At 41.6% G+C, this 23,488-nt stretch overlaps 2 protein-coding genes across 35 annotated transcripts in view; one reads left to right on the top strand and one right to left on the bottom strand.

The window, feature by feature from the left end:
- Positions 1-23,488, bottom strand: part of LOC102127036 (NBPF family member NBPF4) — a 635,890-nt gene that overhangs the window by 381,448 nt on the left and 230,954 nt on the right.
- The window catches only part of PDE4DIPP2 (myomegalin), a 220,654-nt gene that overhangs the window by 10,777 nt on the left and 186,389 nt on the right, over positions 1-23,488 (top strand). For 9 of the 34 annotated variants that reach the window (XM_073997247.1, XM_073997273.1, XM_065532735.1 and 6 more), the window contains exon 1: positions 21,101-21,470. The exons of the other annotated variants lie outside the window; for them this stretch is intronic. In XM_073997247.1, coding sequence (XP_073853348.1) covers positions 21,451-21,470 — 20 coding nt within the window. In that variant the 5' untranslated portion in view covers positions 21,101-21,450. Of the gene's footprint in view, positions 1-21,100; positions 21,471-23,488 lie in introns of those variants that run through there. 34 annotated transcript variants of the gene reach the window in all.

The raw sequence follows: 23,488 nt of genomic DNA, 5'->3' as shown, positions 1-23,488 counted from the left end.
TATCATTGTGGCTTTGATTTGCATTTCCTTACTCATTAGTGATGTAAAAGATATTTTTAAAGTTTCATATTTACTGACATATTTACCATTTCCAGTATTCTTCATTAGTTTGTTTAAATCTAGATTTTCATCTGGTATCATTTTCCTTCTGCCTGAAATAATTTATTTAATCCTTCTTATTCTTGTGCAGATTTGCTGCTGGGAAAATTCTTTTGGCTTTTGTATGTGAAAAAGTCTTTATTTCACCTTCATGTTTGAAAGATATTCTTGCTGGTTATTAGGACTGATTACATACTTTGTGGGGGCTCAATGCAAAATGAAAATGTAGACCCCTCTGTTCAAATATTATTAAGAATTTCAGCCGGGCGCGGTGGCTCACACCTGTAATCCCAGCACTTTGGGAGGCCGAGGCGGGTGGATCATGAGGTCAGGAGATCGAGACCATCCTGGCTAACATGATGAAATTCTGTCTCTACTAAAAATACAAAAAAATTAGCCGGGCGTGGTGGTGCATGCCTGTAGTCCCAGCTACTCGGAGGCTGAGGCAGGAGAATGGTGTGAACCCAGGAGGCGGAGCTTGCAGTGAGCCGAGATGGTGCCACTGCACTCCAGCCTGGGCGACAAAGCGAGACTCCGTCTCAAAAAAAAAAAAAAAAAAAAAAAAAAGAATTTCAAGTAATTAACAACAGAGCATTAAACAAAGCACAGTCCTTCTGAGTACAAAGCCCTGTGTGACTACACGGGTTGTACGCACAAGAAACCTACTCTGCTGGTTATAGAATTCCAGGTGACTGCTCTTTTTTTCCTTCAGCTCTTTAAAGATGTTGCTCTGTTGTCTTTTTGTTTTGTTTTGTTTTTTTCTGAGACAGAGTTTCACTCTCGTTGCCCAGGCTAGAGTGCAGTGATGCCATCTCCGCTCACTGCAACCTCCACCTCCCTGGTTCAAGTGATTCTCCTGCCTCAGCCTCCTGAGTAGCTGGGATTGCAGGCATGCACCACCACGCCCAGCCAATTTTGTATTTTTAGTAGAGATGGGGTTTCTCCATGTTCGTCAGGCTGGTCTCAAACTCCTGACCTCAGGTGATCTGCCCTCCTTAGCCTCCCAAAGTGCTGGAATTACAGGCGTGAGCCACTGCGCACGGCTTCTCTGTTGTCTTTTAATTTTCAAGTTATGCTGTCATTCTTCTCCTTGTTCCTCTCTATATAATGGTTTTTTTTTTCTCCTGAATAGTTAGAAATTTTTCTCTTTATCACTGATCTTAAGCAATTTCATTAAAATGTGCCTAGGTGTGGTTATTTTCATGTTTCTTGTGTTTTGGGTTTGTTACGCTTACTGGATCTGTGTGTTTACAGTTTTCATTATACTTGGACAATTTTCAGCCATGATTTTTTCAAAAATTTTTTGTTGCCCTTTATAACTCCTTCCTTTTGGGGACTTCAATTATATATTTATTAGGTCATTTAAATTGTTCCCATTGATCACTGATGCTCTGTTCACTTTTTGTCTTCTTCCTCTTGTTTTACTTTTGGATCATTTTTATTGCTATGTCTTTAAGTTCACTAAGTTTTTTGTCTACAGTGTCTAATCTATTGTTAATTCCATCCAGTGTATTCTTCATCTCAGATATTGTCTTTTTCATCTCTAGAAGTAACTTTCATGTATTAATTTTTTTTCTTTTTTTTTTGAGACAGAGTTTCACTCTTGTCAATGTTGCAATCTCAGTTTACTGCTACCTGTAATCTCTGCCTCCCAGGTACAAGCAATTCTCCTGTCTCAGCCTCCCAAGTAGCTGGGATTATAGGCACCCACCACCACGCCCGGCTAATTGTTGTATTTTTAGTAGAGATGGGGTTTCATCATGCTGGCCAGGCTGGTCTCAAACTTCTGACCTCAGGTGATCTGCCTGCCTCGGCCTCCCAAAGTGCTGGGATTACAGGCGTGAGCCACTGTGCCTGGCCCATGTATTAATATTTTACTTCACTTGATCAATCTGTTCTACTTTCTTGAACATTTGAAATACTATAATAACAATTCTAACATTTGTTCAATTCTGAGTATGTTTCTAGTAATTGATTTTTCTCTTCATTTTGAGTACTGTTTCCTGCTTCTTTGCACACCTGGTAATATTTTGATTTGATGCCACACATTGAACATTTTACATATTGGGTGTTTGATAGTTTTGTATTCCCGTAAATATTATTGAGCTTTATTCTGGGTCACAGTTAAGTTAGTTGGAAACAGATCCTTCTTGATCTTGTTTTTAAGTTTCACTATGGGGAACCCAAGAAGCTTTTTAAAGATGATTAATTTTCCCCATTACTTGGGTGATACCTTTCTGAGTACTCTACCCAATATCCTGTTAATTATGAGGCTTTTCCCACTTTAGTAGACGATGAAACAAACTACTTTCAGCCTTGTGTGAGTCAAGAGGATTGTTTAATCTGATTCTCTTGTGTGGTTCTTACCCCAACCTTGGTAGTTTTCTGATATACCGATCAATACTCAGCTGAATATTCAGGGAGACTCTCCACAGATCTCTGGAATTTTCTCTTCTTTCTGGTACTCTTCACCATGAACTCTAGCTGCCTTGGCCTTCTCAAATCCCAGCATTATCTTTTCAACTCAGGAAGATCACCAGGCTCTGCCTGGATTCCCTCTCTGCTATGACTACCTGTGAGCTCCTGGGCAGTTAAATAGGACAGTCGTGTGGCTTACTTTGCTTGTTTCTTTCTCCTCTTGAATAACTTTACTATGTTGTCTGATATCCAGTGTCTGAAAATAATTATTTTGTATATCTTGTCCTATGTTTTAGTAATTCCTGTCGGGGTGAAGGGGAATGAATACGAACCCTATTACCGCATGCTGTCTAGAAGTAGAAGTGTCTTCCTAGCCATGTTATAAATTAGTAGTTTTCAACCCTGACTACATAGTAGAATTATCCGGGGGAGGTCTTTAAAAAGGTGATGTAAAGGCTTAATTCCAGACCAATTAAACCAGACTTTTTCAGATTGAGGTCTTAGCATCAGTGTTCTTTAAGTGCACTACAGCTTTTCTCATGTACAGCAGGGTGAAAGAACCTCCATATTAAAGAAAGGGTCGCATTTATAAATCATTATGAGAAACTTTTGTGTTCTGTCATTTCAACTAAGACACGGAGGTGGTTGGCTTTTATTTTTGATAGACAGTGTGGAGTTTTTTTTGAGACGGAGTCTCGCTCTGTCACCCAGGCTGGAGTGCAGTGGCCGGATCTCAGCTCACTGCAAGCTCCGCCTTCCGGGTTTACGCCATTCTCCTGCCTCAGCCTCCCGAGTAGCTGGGACTACAGGCGCCCGCCACCTCGCCCGGCTAGTTTTTTTGTATTTTTTAGTAGAGACGGGGTTTCACCGGGTTAGCCAGGATGGTCTCAATCTCCTGACCTTGTGATCCGTCCGTCTCGGCCTCCCAAAGTGCTGGGATTACAGGCTCGAGCCACCGCCCCCGGCCTATAGAAGGTTTTAAAGAAGAGTCTGGCAGACATAGATCTTTGTTTTAGAGTCATGAGTGTGGCAACCGTGTGGGAGATGGGCTTACGTGGATTGAGTGAGGAGACGGGATCACTGAGAAACTGTTGCAAGTGGTTCACGGCCAAAGGTAATAAGGACCTGAACACAGGCATTGGTATTGGGAATGGTAAGGAAGAGATAGGTTGGAGAATTTGAGTTAGAATCGATAGGATTTTTTGATCAATTGAGTGTGAGAAATGAGGGAGATGGTGGAAACAAATATTACTCTCCAGTTTATTACTCTAGACAAATAAACTCTCTCTAAACAAATTCCTAGGCCAGTCAGAGAGTGAATAGTAATTTCATTAACTGAGATAGATAATGTGGTACGAGAAGCAGATGTCAGGGAAATAAGATAATTAATTTAGTTTGGGATATCCAAAAGGACATGTCTCATAGAACTGTCCCCTGACCTCTAGTTTCTTCTGAATCATAGAACAGAGAAGACATTTAAAAGCATCTTTTTAGTATGCTGTATAATTTTGAACAGAGGTATCTTTCTTCTTTTATTTGACTTAATATTGAAATCTATTTATATCTCTTAAATATCAGTTAATACTGCAAGAAAGTAGATGTTGGCCGTGCATGGTTGCTCATGTCTGTAATCCCAGTACTTTGGAAGGCCGAGGCGGGCAGATCACCTGAGGTCAGAAGTTTGAGACCAGCCTGGCCAACATGGTGAAACCCCGTCTCTACTAAAAATACAAAAAATTAGCCAGGCATGGTGGCGGGCGCCTGTAATCCCAGCTACTCAGGAGGCTGACGCAGGAGAATCACTTGAACCCGGGAGGCGGAGGTTGCAGTGAGCCAAGGTCGCGCCACTGCACTCCAGCCTGGAAACTCCGTCTCAAAAAAAAAAAAAGAAAGAAAGAAAGAAAGAAAGTAGTTGTTTTCTAGATGACAAAATATCAAGTGAGAGATTATTGCAGACTTTTGTTTTGTTTTGGGTTTTTGGCTATGGGTGTATCCATTCCTCCCTTCTTTGGACAATAACTCTACTTTTTTTTTTGGGTGGCGAGAATTGCCTTTTTTGCCGTAGTTTATAGTCTTGGTGGGAAGTTTGGTTAAGGTATCCTGAGCTCAGTGATGATCTTGAGACCCACCCGAGGATGATCTGATTTTATGAGCATTGCATCATCAGTGGAGCAACATAAGAGTAGAAAAAAGTGGCCAGAACCAATCGGCCCCTTCTTGCTACCTAGATCCTTATTGCTTCCCCTATTCCTGCCCCTTCTGAGCCTGTTCTTTTGAGTCTTCAACTGTTCCTTTGATTCTGTCGGTCTCCTCTTCCATTAAATCCTATTTTAAAAAATAGTATAGCTGGAGTCTGTTCACAGATCTTTCCAAAAGGTATATATGAAATATCAGGCACAATACTAGGTGCTAGAATAGAATGAGAAACAAGATTATTGGATAAAGGCTCTACTCTCACAAGCTTAAGTTTAATGAAGTTGTAGTAGGCCTGGTGAGGACATAGACAGAAAACAAATAAATAAATATACAAATAAAGTGATTTCTGATATTAATAAAGTTTATTAAAAAATAAACTTCGTTAGAGAGGAATTGAAGCAGGAGGTGAAAGAACTGCAAAACCCCTAAGGTAGAAATAAGCTTAGTGTGTTTGAGGAACAAAATGACCAGTGAAGCTGGATCATAATAAATAAGAGGAGGGGGCAGAGGTGAACCTGAGCCAGGTCACCTGAGACCTGATAGGCCGTGGTCAGAAGTGGCTGTTATTCTAAGGACATTGAGAAGCCAGTGAAGGTTAAAACCTGGAACATCATATGATCCGAAAAATATTAAAAAGTCACTTTGCTATTGGAGAGCAGACCTTAGGAGGCCAATAGCTGCTTTGCTGGCTATTGTAGTAAGTAACACCAATATGAGATCATAGTGATTTACATCATGGTGGTAGCAGCAGGGTTGTTAAGAAGAGAAGGCCTGGGCCTTCTAGCAGATAACTTGGTACCCTGCAGATCCTGAAAACAAAACCTACCAAGAAGATAACTGGGGAATAAAGAGAGATAACTTCATGGTTGGAGTCTTTATATTAAGTTTTGTTTGAAGCCTCTGTTTGAGGTTTTTTGCTTCGCCCTAGTGGAGGTTTTCTCCTCACTCATTATGAAGGTGGGAGTTAGACGGTGGGACAAGGAGATAGAGGTCACTCAAATGAAAAGGACCCTGGATAGTATTAAAAATATCTTCACATAGGGTTGCATATGGTGACCAAATGGTGGTAGTGCCCACGGTGGGAAGGGTAGCAGACATGGTGATGGTATTCCCCTAGAACAGGGGTCCCCAGCCCCCAGACCATGGACTGGTACTGGTCCATGGCCTGTTAGGACCCGGGCTGCACAGCAGGAGGTGAGTGGCGGGCCAGCGAGCATTACCCCTGAGCTCCACCTCCTGTCAATCAGCAGACCAGCAGCTGCATTAAATTCTCAGAGGAACGCGAACTCTATTGTGAACTGGGCATATGAGGGATCTAGGTTGCCTCCTCCCTATGAGGATCTAATACCTAATGATCATTCCAAATCCGTCCCCCACCCTGTCCATGGAAAAGTTGTCTTCCTTGAAACTGGTTCCTGGTACCAAAAAGGTTGGGGACCACTGCCCTAGGACCCTTTAACCTCTTGATGAAGTTGCCTATTCTCTTAAATTTATTTGCTGGAGCAGCCTCATAAGTACAGGTGATTAATACTAAGTCTCACAGGAGTTCCAAACAGAATTCTATAATGATTTTATATTATGAAACCTGACATCTCATGGCAGCAACATTATCATTATCACCATAATTACATATATAATTACATGATTAATACATTTATTGAGTGAATGATAAATGCTAGACCCTCCCTATCTGAAACATTTCATAAGAATAATATTTAATTCTCACTATAATTCTGTGAAAAAGATGTTATCATGATCCCCAGTTTTATAGAGAGGTTAAGTAATTTGACAAGATCACACAGTTATGAAATGGTGAAAGTTGTGTTTAATTGGCAGGTGCTGATTTTCTGTTTCATGTGTATTAGAGTAATTGTTTTTGTGCATCCTGTATGTTTTTGAATTTTTTTCCTAGGTTTGCTTTTTGTTAAAAAGTAAACCAAAACAAAACAAATAAAACAAAAGCCTTTGCTGGAACTTGGACAAAAATGGTCTGGTCTCCAAGTTAGCATACCAAATATGAAAATGTCATCTGTTTAAAAATAATAAACTACCTGATTAAAATTTGACCTTGTGAGAATTTGCTTTCTAATTTATATGGCATACCACCTGAAGGCCAGCACAGATAAATATATGACCTGTTTAAAACGAAAGGAAGTGTACCCGGGCACGACCAAGAATCTATCAAAAAAGCATCAAGAGAGCTCCATATTAAGGTTAATAAAAATAGGTGAACTGCACATTTCAAAGGAGAATCTGGGACACTATTCAAATAACAAAGACTTAAAGCAAGCTGGGCTCACTGCCCGGAATAATGGGCACATGCATTTACAGAATGGGGGGATTTTGTCCACTGTATGCATGCTCATTCACACTCACATCTAACCTTACAACACCAGCTCAGAGAAAGTGGATGCAATGAAGGAAATGTTAACATGAGCAGTGACCCTAGTGTACAAACAATATCAAATTTTAGATCCTTTTTGTCTCCATGATAGTCTAATCTATGATCTTTTGGCTATATAAACCTTGACTTTGAAATCTCCAAATAAACATTTCAACAAAAATGTACAGCTGTATTGTAATTTCAGCAAGAAGGGTTTTCATTGTTTGCACATATCTTCAAAAAGAAAAAAAGTGTGCTTGGTAGTAATTAAAAGCACATTCTCAAGTGAGCATGCTTTGGTGGTATCTTCTACAGACTGGGAAAGGTCCTACTTATCGCTCCCAAATTTTCACCATACATCTAGTTTCCTGATGTGCAGCCTTAAAAAACTGTTCTGACTTCTTTGTCTTTCTTTACTGTAGAGAGAATAATAGCTTCTTTGTGAATGGGAGAGCTGGATCTCTAACGCCACACAATGACCTTGGATTGAGGAAAGGTTCAGAAGTCTGTGTGTTAGTTACTATTACTATTGCTGCATAGCAAACTGCCTCAGTGGCTGAAAACTACAAGTATTTAGTACTCACAGTTTTGGAGGGTCAGAAATCTGGGAGCAGCTTAGCTGGGTAGAATTGTCTCAAGTTCTCTCATGAGGTTGCAGTCAAGCACTCAGCTGGGGCTGCTGTCGTCTCAAGACTCGACAGGGACTGAAAGGTCCATTTTTCAGACTCACACACATGGTATTTGGCAGGCTTTAGTTCCTGTCCAAACCGTAAGTCTGCTTATAACACGGTAGCTTAGTTCCCCCAGCACAACTGATGTAAAAGAAAGAGAGCATGCATCCTCAAGATGGAAGCCACTGTTGTTCTTGCTTTTTAAAAAATAATCTAATCTCAGAAGTGACATTCCATCACTGCTGCCCTACTGTATTCATTAGAAATGAGTACTAGACTCAAGGCGAGGAAATTACACAAGGGTTTGATGACCAGGGATCATTGGGGACCAACTTAGAGATTGCCTATTACAGTCTGTATCCATTACTTGAGCTCCTGGACACCAGAAGAGCAGCAGAATTAGTTCTCTCTCTCTTTCTTCTCTGGAACAAGACTAGTACAAACTAAGCACAGAAGGGAAGGGGGAGTATAACCAGAGCTGAGGCTGAAGACTATGCCAAGCTATGTAAGCCTTGTTAAACATTTTTGTCTATATCCTCAGAATAATAACAAACTCAGACTCTACTTGCTCAGTCATCCCTTCAAACACCCCTGGAAGACATTGCTGGCAGTGACTGGCCCTGGGGACTTCAGCTGTCTTCCTGCATGCCTTAAAGGCTGAGGTTCACATCTATGGCTCCAGTGTCCTACCGAAGGGTGGGTTAAAAAGATGACATGAGTGACTCAAGACTAGAGAAGTGCCTGGCCCTGTGAGGCAGACATATTAGTAGTTTGAGAGGCAAGAAGTCGGGCCCCAGGTTCCCACCATGAGGAACTAGGAATCCATAGAAGGAAAATGCAAATGCCACACACCTGCAGTTGCCTGGCAGGTAGCATACATAAGTGAACCTGCTTAGGTATAGGGGCATAGGGAATAGTGTTGATGACTGTGACTGACTTTCTGGACCATTGACCAAACAAAATACATCAGTGAGGGCAAGTGTTTAGGATAGTACCACCAGCAGGGGGCACCTGCAGATGGTTTTCATTGTCACAAAATTAGGTTTGGTACTTGGGGATGAGCAGCTATTCACAGTGAAGAGGCTCCAATTTGAAATATCCTACACTACTTGAATTCACTACAGGCTGCATGCAGGAAGCAGCCTGGCCACTTTGATTTCCAGAACCACCTGTAGACAGTGTGAAAAAGAAGAACAGAAGTGAGGTGGATTTGGTTTTGGAGGTGAGTGAGCAGGTGCCTCCAAATGAGAGTTGGGGCTCAAGGTTTTCTTAAAAAGATAGACTCTTGAAATATTGCACTGTAGTTACATTAGTGCCAACTTGTGAGGTCACCTGTTCTTTTTTCCCTCTCCCATTATCTCCCCTTTCTACCTCATTCTACCCTCTCCCTGATGCCCTATACATTACAGAAACTTCCCCTTGAGACGTAAGACTGTTTGAAAGGAGGTTGGAAGAGCTGGCCATAGCTCAGAGAGCTGCTTTTACCTTGTGATGTCTTAAAGGTGCCACCTGATGTCTGACCATTCATAACAGAGAGCTGTTGCCAACAAGGTCAGCAGAGCATAGCACTAGAGAGCACCAGAGGAGACGCCTCTAAAGATTTGGCTTTTGGCACATCATCTGGGGATGAATGAGTTGGGCCTGGACTAGGACGGAGCAAGTAAGACACTTCCTGAATCATGAAAATGCATGGTTGGATCCTGTCTTTATTTAAAGTTTTGATATTTTGTTCATTGTGGATTTTTTTGCATTAATTTTTTTTCTAAAATATCACATTAAAATATTATTTATCTTGATTACTGAGTTTTTGGCACTCTTTACATTTCACACTTCCGGTGAGTACCTTGCTCCTCTCATCCTAGTTCCAGCCCTGAATACCTTAACAGTTGAAGCAAAGTTTGAACAAGTTGATCTCGTCCATCAGCACCAGACCCTTCTAGTTTTGATTTTTTTTTCCCTCCCTCTATCTCCTAAGAATGTACCGAAGCCAGCAAATAAAGGATGTAATAATTCTCTTCTGTATACCACAAGCTCTGAGCTTAGGCCAGCTTGAGTATTTCTGTATCTCTCTGTCTGTTGTTATTACATCACATGCATAGCCTAAAACCAGGATACTTTTATCTGGGTAAAAGATTATTCTGGTTGAAAGGAATTGCGGTGGTTAATGTTGGATGTGTTTGTTATTTTACCAGCTGATATAATGTTTTGTTTTGGTTTTTGAGACAGGGTCTGGCTCTTTCACTCAGGCTGGAGTGCAGTGGCATGATCTCCACTCACTGCAACCTCTGCCTCCCAGGCTCAAGCCATTTTCCTACCTCAGCCTCCTGAGTAGCTGGGACTACAGATGTGCACCACCACGCCTGGCTAAATTTTTTTTGTATATTTTGTAGAGACGGGTTTCACATGTTGCCCAGGTTGGTCTCAAACTACTGAGCTCAAGCGATCTGCCTGCCTGGCCTCCGATAGTGCTGGGATTGCAGGCATGAGCCACGGCACCCTACCCCTATGGTATTAACTCCTAAAGCCACTTGAATTTTGCAAAGATAAAGGACTGTTGAGTTTTGCTCATCTTTTGTCCAGAATTGCCAGATGTTTGATACTATACTCAACAGCTCAGTATTTTGACATTTTACATGCTAAAATGAAAATGAAAACAAAAGTGAACAGAATGTGAGATTTTTCTCATTAAAATTTCTTCCTTGTGTGAAGCTTTCTGAGGCTGTATCTTGATATTTTTGAACCTTTGCCAGCTGGAAGAAAGGACAAAACAGCTGTTCTAAACTGCCAAGAAATTGGCTGGTGCATAGAAGAGGGAATTTGTCTTTGTTGTGTATTTTGCCTTTGTCCTGGGAGTGATTATTTTGATCAGCACTTTTGATTGTACAGATGTGAGCCAAATATCTAGCAGAGGGTAGCTCCTGATTTTAGTTAAGTAATTCACTGCTGAGACTTCAGATTACGATGTAAAGTGTTCTCCTTAATAGTGATAAAAGCTGACCTGAAAAGGGTGTTATAGTTTTTTACATAATACAGTTATTTAACGATTTTAAATATTCTTAGGAGATACACATTAAATATTTAGGGGTGAAGAATCTACATCTTACTTTCAAATGGTTCATCAAAATAGTATTAATGATTGTGTCTGTGTGCTTGTGGGTGTGTGTGTGTGTGTAAAGACAGAAAACAAATGTGGCAAAATGTTAACAATCTATAAAGCAAGTGAAAGATTTACAGGACTTTATTGCGCTAGTTTTACAATGTTTCTATATGTTGAAAAATTTAAATTTTTCAAGCTGGAAAGTTAAAAAAAATCAATGTTACTTTTCACTCATATGTGTGTATGAGCGAAAGCTGTTAAATATGGCTTCAGGGACCAGCTAGTAGATGGCTTGATATAAGAAACAAAGGCAAGGAACATGGCTATATATGGCTGTCTTGTCCTTAGAGGTATTTTTTTCCTTTTTTTTAAGAGACAGGGTCTTGCTCTCTGTCACCCAGGCTGGAGTGCAGTGGTGTGATTACAGTTCACTGTAGGCTCAACTCTTGGGCTCAAGTGATTCTCCCACCTCAGACCCCAGAGTAGCTGGGACTACTGGTATGCACCACCATGCCTAGATAATTTTTAAATTTTTTTTTGTAGAGACAAGATCTCACTATGTTGCACAGGCTGGTTGCAAACTCCTGACCTTAAGTGATCCTCCTGCCTCAGCCTCCTGAAGTGTTAAAATTACAGGCATGGGCCACTGAACGTGGCAGCAATATTTTTTTTTTTCTAATTCAGAATCCAGTCCAAGATCTGAACTAGGATCATGCATTCCATTTAGTTATTGTTATCGCTATGAATTTTTAAAGCAGTCTGGATTGATTGACACATGCTCCTTTGACTTGTACTGGAACTACTTGTCCCGTCCTGGAAAATGACTCAGATTTTAGTGATGGTGTGATTGTCATGAATGCCTTGGAAGTTATTTATGAATTTATTCCAGTATTGTTTCTGGTTCCAGAAATGTATTTATTGACCCTAACATCAGTCCCTTCAATTTTCAAGATCTGATATCTATGTTCAAATCAAGGAGAATTATTCATGTAATTCACACAAGTCTTCCCTCACTATTCCAACCCCCTTTCCAGAAATTTACATACCATATTTCTTGCATGATTTCCCCTCTCCCAACGTCAGATACACATAAATAGTGGGTGTTGAAAGGATAAAGGGGATTGTGTGAGTAAATTACCACCAGCTGTCTGAAGGCCTGGTTGTAATTTCTTTCCTTGAGGTTTGAGGTTTTTGTTATAGCTGACAGACAAGGCTAACCACTGAAAGGGATGAATCTGAATAAACACACACACATGCACACACGGTTCACAGTAATTATTTATTGAATGAATGAATGATATAATGCATCAGAAATACTGTGTATATTTTAAGGCACTGTCCCAGTTGTCTATTCCTGCATACACACACACACACACACACACACACACACACACACACATTCCTTAAGACAGATACAAGATGGGGGAAATGTCCACCTTTTCTGCTCCCTAGACCTCCAGCCAGCAAGTGAGGAAATCTACTTATTCAGCTTCCTTGCCAATGCTTTGGTCTCACATGATGAATCAGAAAGATGAGAAATGGAAAATCTGGGTCACTGGTCTAGCCCTAGAGAGCACTTTGGAGCAGAACTGAAATTAAAATTCATGACTTCTATACAGTATTGGAGTTCTGCCTGGTATGCAAACATTAATGAAAAATCACTATGATTTATAGAATGCTTAAAATGCGCTAGACAATGAATTAAACACTTTTCATATATTAGCTCATTTTGTTCTTACAGTGGCCCTATTAGGTAGTTATTATCATTAACCTTGTTTTACAAATGAGGAAGCTAAAGCACAGAGTTTAAGTAATGTCCAAAATTGCATGGTTGGAAATTGACAGAGGAGGAGGATTGGAACCCATGTCCCTGACTGTAGAGCCAGTAAACTCTGCTGTAACGCCTGCCAGCAACCTCAGCTGCGCTGCATTGCTCTTTCAGATGAATGGGACCCTAGGCACTCACAGGAGACCCGGGAATATTTTTCCTTCTACCAGTGAAGAATAAAATTATTTTCATCAATACTGTTTTTAAGTTAATTTTTAATTGACAAATAGTAATTGCATATATTTATGGGGTACAATGTTTTGATATATGCATACACTGTGGAATGATGAAAACAAGCTAATTTGTTTTAAATTTTAAACAAAAGCACTGTATTTTGTAATCCCAATGTATGATAAAATTTTATATTGCTAGCATACTTCAGTACTCTACTCAGATGCCACCCTCTTTAGAAAAACTTTTCTGGTGGAATCTAATTACTCACTCCCTCCTTCGTGTTCTGCTTGGTGTGTACCTTTATTGTAGCACTTTACCCAATCTGGTTTGTATTATGGTTTCATGAATGCTTGCCTGGCTTTCCACACTAGATTTTAACACTGGATTTCTACACTAGATTTTAGCAATGCCTAGAATATGCTCTGTGTTTGTTTAATCAAATGAATGAAGGTAACCACATTGTCCTTGAATTTTACCAACTGTGGAAATAAAATTAAGTCCCATCAGCATTAGCTGCCTCTGAACTCCTACCTGTTCACTTAGGAAACGAAGTCCCTTACAAATTCCCCTGTACCCCACAAATATTTCTGCTTTTTCCAAGAACTGTTTTCTCTTCTAAACTGCTCCTGGTCCTGATTTTGGTTGTTCCGAGTCACAGCTGGCACTTTGCCTACAATGTATAGTCTTCAGAGCCACACATCCTCCTCCAAACCTTCCTGCCCCACTCCACTGCAGCTAGTGAAGGGCAAATCCTTTCATTCTTGTATATACAACAGTTTACTTGGACAGCCTTGGTAGCCAGGAACATCCATCCAAGCCACATTTCTGCCTATTAGGTTCCTCTGTTGTGCTAAACAACAATTTGAATTTATAAATTCTATTGAACAGTTTTTCATCAAGTGAAACTCCAGTTTTATTGTACCTGGGAACCTGCTTCTCTTACTGCCTATTATTTAATCTTTCTAAGACTCTGTTTTCTCTTCTATAAAAAGAGGGCTGCCTTGCTGGGATGCTCCCTTGACATGCTTCACTTATCTTTATTGCCCTTATCACCATCTGGCATATTGTAGTTATTTCTTTCCTTATTATCTATCTAAACCGATAGATTATAAGCTCCATGAAAACAGGGTCTTTGCTGGCCTTTTTTTAAACTACTGTGTCTCTAGAATAAAGAGTAGTGCCTGACACATAATGGTTCACAGTAATTATTTATTGAATGAATCAATGAATGAGATAATGCATCAGAAATACTGTGTCCATTTTAAGGCATTGTCTCAGTTGTCTATTCCTGCATAAAAAAACCTACCCCAAAATTCAGTAGCTTAAAACAACCATTTTATTGTATTTTACGATTTTGTGGGTCAGTAATTTGGACAGGTCTCAGCTGAGCAATTTGTCTTCCCCATGCGGTATTGACTGGATCACTTGGTGGTATTCAGTGGAAGGCGGGGCTGCTCTGGAGATCCGAGGTAACTTCACTTATACTCTATGCCTGATGCCTTTAAGGACGGCTGGATGATGTTCCACAAGTGGCCTCAAGGCTTCTCCTCTCTATAGCTCCAGTAAGGTAGTCGGATTTCTTTCATGGCAGCTCAGTATATCAAGAGGCCTAGTGGAAACTGCAAGGTTTCTTATTGCCCAGGTTCAGAAGTTTATGGCCTAGAACTGCATTCTATTGGTCAAGCAAGTCATGAAGACCAGCTTAGATCCAAGGGAGGAGAATTAGATTCTACCTCTGATTAAGAGAAGTAGCAAAAAATTTGTAGCCATCTTGAATCTACCACATTCCTTTTCCTCTGGCCACAGACATTATTACCACAAGTGAAATAAACTCACACTCTCCTAAAGCCCTTGAAAGTTTCCTGACATTTACTGCATCAGCCTAGAAGTCCACTTTCTCATCATCTAACTCAAATTCAGGTGATGATGAGGCTTTTGGTACTCAGCTCCTTGAGTATAGTCCCCTTGATCTGAAGTCATTGGGGCTTGCACACCCAAGAAACAATGGGAAAGAGATAGGATAACCGTCATGGACACTCCCATTCAAAGAGTCAGAGAACAGAGGCATACAGCTGTCAGTAGTCCACAGCAATTTTGAAATCTAGCTGAGTACATATTACCAGTTCCTTGATTAGGGCCCAGTCCTGCTCCTGGGAATGATTCCCTCTGGCTCTCCATCAGTCCTCTGGGCTCTTGGTTCCATTCTTCAAGTCATTCTTCTTTTTCCCTAAGAAGTAATCCTTATTTTCGGCTGGGTGACTTTCTCAGCCTGCTTCTCTGAGACAGGTTGAGGGTCCAAAGGCATCTTTTCAATCTGTACTCTCTTCATCCTCTTCAGTCAGTCCATGCTGGTATAATTCACTTAAAAATGTTAAGGCATCTTATATACTAATTGATAACCAACCCTACTAGGCAAAATCCACACCCATATTTCATCCTGAAGCCAGCTTTTTCACCTTGCTTGGACTACCTGTGAGTCTGACGTGGGATAACAGAACCTTAAAATTCTTAGAAACTCTTTTGTCCAGTGGAGAGATACATTGCCCAAGATTGTAGAGGCCTTTTTGTTTAACTGAAAGGATGTATGACGCACCACCTTAATCGAGGTCTAGCTGTCACATCTTGGATTTTATTTTTGCCCTGAAGCCATTTCTTATTTTGAAAGCTTTTCCTGTCTAGAGAGATTGAGGATGAGAAGCAGTTTGATGTTTGAACCCAGCAAAGTCTACGGCCATACCGCCCTGAATGCACCCGATCTCTTCTGAACCCAGCAAGTCCTGGCTCTTTATAATTCCTCTAAATTCGGCTTAAAAACCAAATGGCTCCTTTTTTAGCCCACCTTTTTTTTTCTTTTTCTTTTTTTTTTTTTTAGCAATACCTTATAATAATGTGGCTAAAAGAAACCTCTTTGTACTTTTGAAATTCTGCTGAAAATCTCCTTAGCCAGATCCTCCCATTCACTGGGTGCCTTTTCTACTTTCCCACATTATCAAAGACAATGGTTTTGATAAACTTTCTGCGACTACATAACACAGGTCATTTTTCAGTCACCCCCCCATAGTATTTTCTTCACTGTCCTTCACAGTCTCTCCAGCAGTCTCCTCGGTGTCCTTCCAGTATTCACTAACACATTTCTCGGGGCCTTTCTATCTTCTGTGGCAACCAGGTACCAAAGTCATTGCCATTTGTTTTCAGTTTCTGTTACGGCAGAAGTCCACTTTCAGATACCCAATTTAGTCCCAGTTATCTATTATTACTTAGTAAACTACTCCAAAACTTAGCACAATAAACAATGTATTGTATCTCATCATTTTGGTAATCAATAATTCTAGCATGGTTCAGCAGGGCAAATTTATTCCATAGTGGTCACAGTTAGGGTTGCTCAGTTGTGTCCAGCTGATGGAAGACTGCTTCACACATAATGCCTGGCACCCTGATGGGAACTGCTGGTCTTTGGGCTCAGCTAGGCCCTTCCCCTTGTCATGTGGTCTCATGGCCTCTGCACATGGTTTCTCTAGCGTGGTAGTTTGACTTCTCCAGCAGCTTAGGCCTTAGAAGACATGTCCCAAGAGTCTCACATGGAAACTACAAGGCTTCTTACTTACCTAGCCTGGGCAGTAAGACATCTCTTCTACTGTATTCTATTAGTCAAGCAAGTCTCTAAGGGTAGCCCATATTAAAGGGAGGGGAATTAGATTCCACCTCTCGGTGGGAGAAGTAGCAAGTAATTTGTGGTCATCTTTAATCTACTACAGACACTGTATCCTTGATCTCAGAATGATGCCTCTTTGTCTGGAAAGGACATTTGTTTTTTAAACCCAAGGTTAGAGAGACAGACGTGGAGCTGTGATGGATCAAGAAGACATCATGTTCTGACTAACCAAGTGATCACAGGGATCACTGAAGTGACCGATGTTGCAGACATACTGTCCTCCTATCCAAGCGCCCAGCGAATGTTAAGTGTCAAACTCAGGGAAGCAGTACGCAAAATGGTTAGGCAGGCCATTCTGAAACAAAACTGATTGGTTTTAAATCTCTAGTTTGCCATCTATCAGCTTTGTGAATGTAGGCAGTATAATTTACCTCCCTGTGCTCCACATTAGTCATTTGTAAAGTGGACATTAACTAGAGGCCACCTCAAAAGACTGCTGCGAGGATGAAAGGAGTTAGTACACATAAAATTTTTAGAGGAGGATCTGGCAAAAATATATTAGACATAGTTATTTTTATTATTGATGTACAGATTATGCAGTAAACTATATCAACATCAATAGTCTTTTTTACCCAGAAACAAGTTGGAGAGAAGAAAAGGAAAATGAATTTTAAAAACTGAATGAAAGGTAAAAGTATCATTGGAATATTTGGAGCTGACTGTAAAGACGGTGACACCTTCCAATTTTTTGTCCCTAATCATTAATTCAGGTATTCCCTGAAGCACGATCAGTTGACCAAACTAAGAGCAGTGCCCTCAGGAAAGAATAAAATGAATAGTTGAATTTATCAGCATCATTTACCCTGGTTATTTGAGTTCCAAGCCAGAAAACTGAGAGCAGACACACACATAACAATCCTCAGTTGCAAAATGGGAATAAAAAGCAATGTGTTGGGATGGGCCAGATTATGCTCCAGTAATAAATAATCCCCAAATCTCAGTAACTTAATACAATAAAAATGAATTTATTGCCCATTCTACATGTTCAATTAGGGTTAGCAGGAAGGCTCTGACTATCACAGTAACTCCAAGATCTAGGTTGATGAAAGCTTCATCCTAGCATGTATTGATCTTCAAGGATCAATAAAACAGTGGAAACTGAAAAGGGCCAATTATGTACTAGCTCTTAAAAATGTCTGCCTTCTTCCTAGAAGTGACCACATGAGACTTCCTCTCACGTTTCAACCAACGAAACAAGTTACATTTCATTGTTCAAAAGCCATAGCTAAGTTAAAATAGGATGAGGAAGAATAAAGTTACCATGTATCCGCAAGGAGAAAAGCTTAACAAAAAGCCAAAAAGCACTACATATCGTGACTGGTAGATTGCATTATTGTTCCACAAATATTTACTCTCCCCTCCTGCACTCTGTGGGCAGACTGTACTTTTCTGCACCAATGACTTTGGACTTGGCCATATTACTTACTTTGGTGAATGGAAAATGGCAGAAGCGAGAGTGTGCCAGTTCTGATTAGAGACTTTAACAGACATCATGAGTCTCAGCTAACTCTCTTGCACTCCTGCACTCTGCCATGAAAATGACAGACTTAAACCAATCCATACCTAAACTATAGATCCTTGGGGGAGAAATGGATGTATGTTGTATAATACTGAGATTGGGGAGTTCTTTGTTAAGCAGCATTGTTTCAGCAAAAAGATGACTGATACAGTGACTCAGCACAAGGATTTCATGAGACTAGCTACTACAGATATGATTTGCAACAAAGGATATGAAATAAGATCTTACTAGCTAGTATTCTAAGAAATGTAAAGCAAAATGAGATGGTGTTGCATTATTTATACACTAGCTAGATATAGAACTAAAATGTAACTATCCAATTATTTACAAATTAAATAAGGAAAAAAAAAAGGAGAATTTCTAGTGCTTTTGAGGCTAAGATAATAAAATTAGACAGTCTTTTTATCCCAGGAAAATCATCTTTAGTCCATTCCTGCTGCTATAACAAAATAGCTTGGACTGGATAATTTGTAAATAATATAAATTTATTTCTCACAGTTCTGAAGGCTGGGCCAAGACAAGGTGCTGGCAGATTCAGTGTCTGGAAGAGCCTGCTCTCTGCTCCCAAGATGGCTTCTTGTTGCCACAGATGCTGTGTCCTCACATGGCTGGAGGGACAGAGGACAACAGGGACCAGAGTAATCCCTTCAACCTCTTTTATAAGAGCACTAATCCCATTCATGAGAGTGGAGCGCTCATGCCTTACCACTTCCTAAAAAGCCCCACCTTGTAGTACTATCACACTCTGTATTAAGTACCAATGTATGAATTTTTATAACAGTCTAATATCAGAAATAGCATAACCATGCAATAATAGAATATTTTAAGTAACCTATGGTCCTACCAATATTATAAAATATTGTACAATTATTAGAATAATAACTATGAACTTTCCCTAACAACATGGACAAATATTTACTAAGTGAAAGAAGGAGAATATAAACATATACCTAAGCTGTAATCATAATTATGTAAATATATATTTAATATATAGATAATAACTAAAGGGAATTTGGAGAAATTTAAACACTTGTGCTGTAGCAATGGTTAGATGGGTGAATATTTTTCTTCTGAAATCTAATGCAAAAAATTGTTCTTTTGACAATACGTATAACTTTTAAAACAACAGGGAAATTTTTCAAGAATATACCCATGTGTGTAAGAAACAGTTGGTGTTTGGATTAAAAGATGTATTTTTTAAAGAGTGGGAAAAAATGCTACACATTTTTAATATTGAAGATCCCTGAGTATTCTGAGTAATCTATATATCTTTCTGTATTTTTCAAATGTTTTTACAATGAATGTTTATAAACTTTTGAAAAAAGTTATTTTAAAAATACATGAGCATATATTCTAGCATCACTTCTGAGACCCCACAGCTCACTTAGTTAGTGCTACCATTTCTTGAATCCAATGCATAGCTGCCTGTAGACAGAGTTCCTCTCCACAACTCGGTAGCCCATAATTTGATTTGAGACAAAGCTAAATATAGCCCCAACTTTGGTATGAAGGATGGAAATCTGACTCTCCCTGCCTTTTTTCCCTCCCATCAGAGGCAACAGGATATTCTTTTCAAGACAGGTGGCCTGTGAGCCTTGTCTAAGATCAAACTGGACCTTGAAATTTTTCCTGGTAACATTCTGAGCTCGGGAGCAGTGTGGTCCTACCAATAAATCAAGTGTTGGAGGAGCCTAGATTAGGGGCCTTTTAGACAGTTCTGCTAACCCTTCAAATGTTTTGTTATCCTCCCCTCCCCACCCCTACTTTGTACTAGTATGTAGGGGAGCCAATTCAAGAGATAACAGACAAGATGACAGGTTGCCCCAAGACCACAGACTCCCCACAGTCTCACCAATACCCAAGCATGCCAGGTTCTTCCTGAGTTAAATGCCTAGGAGACCTGAAAAAATAAATTCATCCTGGAGAAGTCTTGTGGGTCGTATCTTTAGAAATTCAGGGAACATATCTCTGGGGCCATCCAATGGAGAACACAGCCTGCATCAGAACCTTAGCAGAGACTTCGGGCCTTTATGGGTATCAAATTTATCATCTTTGAAACAAGTACAATGAAATCAACATTGCCACATGTGGGCACTATAAAGCCTTTTGCAAATAAAAAAAAGAAGGTCAGTGATAATGCTAATAATAACAGTGATTATGTCATTTAATAAAAAGGTCTTATTTGAGAGCTAAAAAGGAGCTTCAGGGCGGCAAGCACTCTAATTACAGTATGTCTGCCTTGTTTAAACCTTGATATATAAGTACATGGTACAGGGCCTGAGGCAATGCCATCTCCAAAGAGCCCTTTTCCATGATCTTAAAACAGTCACAAGGGAGAGTCTAGGTCCTGACGGCTACTGTCTTGAGGCTTTTCTAGTGTTCTGGGAGTCAGGAAGCTTCTCCCTCCTTGAAGCTATTAGTAGAGCCCAGTTGCTGGTGAAACTGAAAAAACGAGGAGGTAGAATACCCTAAAACAGGAGATGTCTGAGATGCAGGCAGCTAATGAGGCTGTAAGGTTTTGCTGGGATGCTTCCCTTCCTGATGAAGGGTCCTGTCCCTAGATTAATGGTGAAACTGGCATGTCACATCTCTAGGAGGATAACGTCGTGTTCCATGACCACCTAGGGTGTACATCTGCATTCAGCCGGGATTGCTCCTAAACCTTTCTAGACTCCATCTCTGGCTCTGGGGTTGCCTGTGGGTGGGGCGATGCAGACACACAGGAAGACCTCCTCTACAAATTCTCCCTAGAGTTGGTTGATTTTATTCTAAGCCCTTGGCTGGGATGGGCGAGTGACGGAGCTTGGTAGAGCGTCCTCTAAGCTCTCTGCCCTCTGCCGTCATCGTTCATCTGAGCCAGCGAGAGAGGGGCCGGGGAGATGCGAGGGTGGTTCAGGGGGCGTGCAACCTGGGCCGATTCTGCCCGGAGCACACTGGTTGTCGGGAGCCCCGCCTCCGCTCGCGGTTGACAGCTCAGCTGGTGCCGAGCAACTCGTGCCAGCCAGTCGTGTCTCAGCCTGGAGAGTGCGCGCACCGCCGCCCGGGCAGCCGCTGGCTCCAGCTCACGAAACAGCCCCGGGCGCCTCGCCGCTCTGAGCCCAGCCTCCTACTGAGAACAGTCCCTCCCTTGTGCCGGTCGCACGGCTAGCCGCAGGTTCGGCCACGTCAAATCCGTTTTCTAAAAAAGCAGGGAGCAGAGCTCTCTCTTCGTCGCCGACGCAGAAAGAAGGAGCTGGGGAGGAAAAAGCTGCTGCTTTTTGCGCTGGAGATTCGTGGGCAAGGCTTCTCATTTTCCCAGGCTGCTTCCCCTCCCGGGTGAGAAGCGCCCTGAGACTAAGGAAAGAGCCTGGAAAATGGAGCAGACCTGGACGAGGTAGGTGGGCTGTTTCCTTCTCGCCGCACTCCGGACTTGGTGGTCCTCCTCCCTCCCCTCCCCCTGCGCCCTTAGGGAGAGGTCGCCCCTCACCACCAGGGCCCCGTGACAGCTTCCCTTTTCTGCCGACTCGCCCTGCCTGGTTCCCAGCCCACCTCTTTTGGTCCTTCTGCACATGTTCTGTTTTCTGGGGTTTCCCTTGCTTAATGAATCTCCCTTCCACCGAGTCCTGATGTTAAAAATACCCAGGGAGGCTGCCTGGAACTTTCTGTAGAAATGTTCCTCTGTCGTTTGCTTGTTCGTGTGGCCAGAGGGATTCCAGTAGGTCTTCTTGAGAGATATGTTTGATGTCAGATGCTTTGAACAATATCGGGTTTATTCTCACCCTGCCACGTTTTCCTTCTCGGCCTCATCTCTCACTACTCACACAAAGGCAAAGGGACGGAGTAAGCAGAGCCCAGCAGTACTCACCTCCACAGCCTCCCAAGTTGGAGCCCACTTGGGGGAGGAATGGAGAAGGAAAGAGATCAGGGCACCCACCCTACACTGCTCAGGCTTTATTGAGGCCAGGCAACAGTTGGCTTTTAGGTCAGATTTTGGAGATGGCCTGTGAAACTGCGTTTTCTTCCAGTCCTTCCCCCAAATACACTTTAAAATGAAGCCCCATTCAAGGAAAGGGTAAGGATAAGAGACCATGTATTGAAACAAAGATTTCGTTTCTGGTTTTTAGTGGGCGGAAGGGTAGAGAGACTATTCCAGAGGTGTCTCTATAACAGATAAGCTTCCATCTGCAGGATTTAGCTTTGGAGAATTGGGGTAGGGCCAAATGAGCGCTCTGACTCCTGAGAGAGTGAAGACGGTACAAACACAGAAGGTAAATTTGGGGCTTATGCAAAAGACTTGGGTCCTTTTAGTTGATTGTTAAGCTCAACAGGAATGAATGGTATAATGTGAATATTAAAGAAGGGGCAAATTGAAGCTTAGGGTTTGTTGACAGAAGAAGTAGGCTGTCTAGATTCTGTCTAGATCAAAAGAGATTCTACTTTTGGCTCCTTTCTGTTCTTCTTGGGCCTCTCCTAGAGGACTGTGCTTAGTTCTGGGCATCATTAGATAAAATAAGTACAATCAAGAGACAGGAGGGAACTCAAAGCCATGCCTTGAGGGATGGCCAAAGGACCCTGGACTCCTGAGTCTGGAAAAATGACGACTGGGAGTGGGGAGGATGTGGTAGCTTCCTTCAAATTTCCGAAGAGCTGTTGGTGGTAGAGGGATTGAATCATTTTAGAATCTCTTAGGAGGACAGAACAACCGATGCAAGCGAGTTGTGGGGAGGCAAGTTACGGCTCAGAGTAAAGAAAAAGCTTTCTGGCCGGGTGCAGTGGCTCATGCCTGTAATCCCAGCACTTTGGGAGGCTGAGGCGGACGGATCACCTGAGGTCGGGAGTTCGAGACCAGCCTGACCAACATGGAGAAATCCCGTCTCTACTGAAATACAAAATTAGCCAGGCGTGGTGGCACATGCCTGTAATCCCAGCTACTCGGGAGGCGAGGCAGGAGAATCGGGGAGGCAGAGGTTGCGGTGAGCCAAGATCATGGTATTGCACACCAGCCTGGGCAACAAGAGCGAAACTCCGCCTCAAAAAAAAGAAAAAGAAAAAGAAAAAGAAAAAGAAAAAGAAAAAAGGCCCGGCGTGGTGGCTCACGCCTGTAAATCCCAACACTTTGGGAGGCCGAGGCGGGCGGATCACGAGGTCAGGAGATCGAGACCATCCTGGCTAACACGGTGAAATGCCGTCTCTACTAAAAAATACAAAAAATTAGCCGGGCGCGGTGGCAGGCGCCTGTAGTCCCAGCTACTCAGGAGGCTGAGGCAGGAGAATGACGGGAACCCGAGAGGCGGAGCTTGCAGTGAGCCGAGATCGCGCCACTGCACTCCAGCCCGGGCGACAGAGCGAGACTCCGTCTCACCAAAAAAAAAAAAAAAAAAAAGAAAAAGAAAAAAGAAAGAAAAAAAGAAA

The sequence above is a fragment of the Macaca fascicularis genome, chromosome 1 (assembly GCF_037993035.2).
Source record: "Macaca fascicularis isolate 582-1 chromosome 1, T2T-MFA8v1.1".
In the NCBI taxonomy this organism is placed as follows: Eukaryota; Metazoa; Chordata; class Mammalia; order Primates; family Cercopithecidae; genus Macaca; species Macaca fascicularis.
Note: the sequence above shows the minus strand (reverse complement) of the source record. Positions and strands in the feature narration are given on the sequence as shown.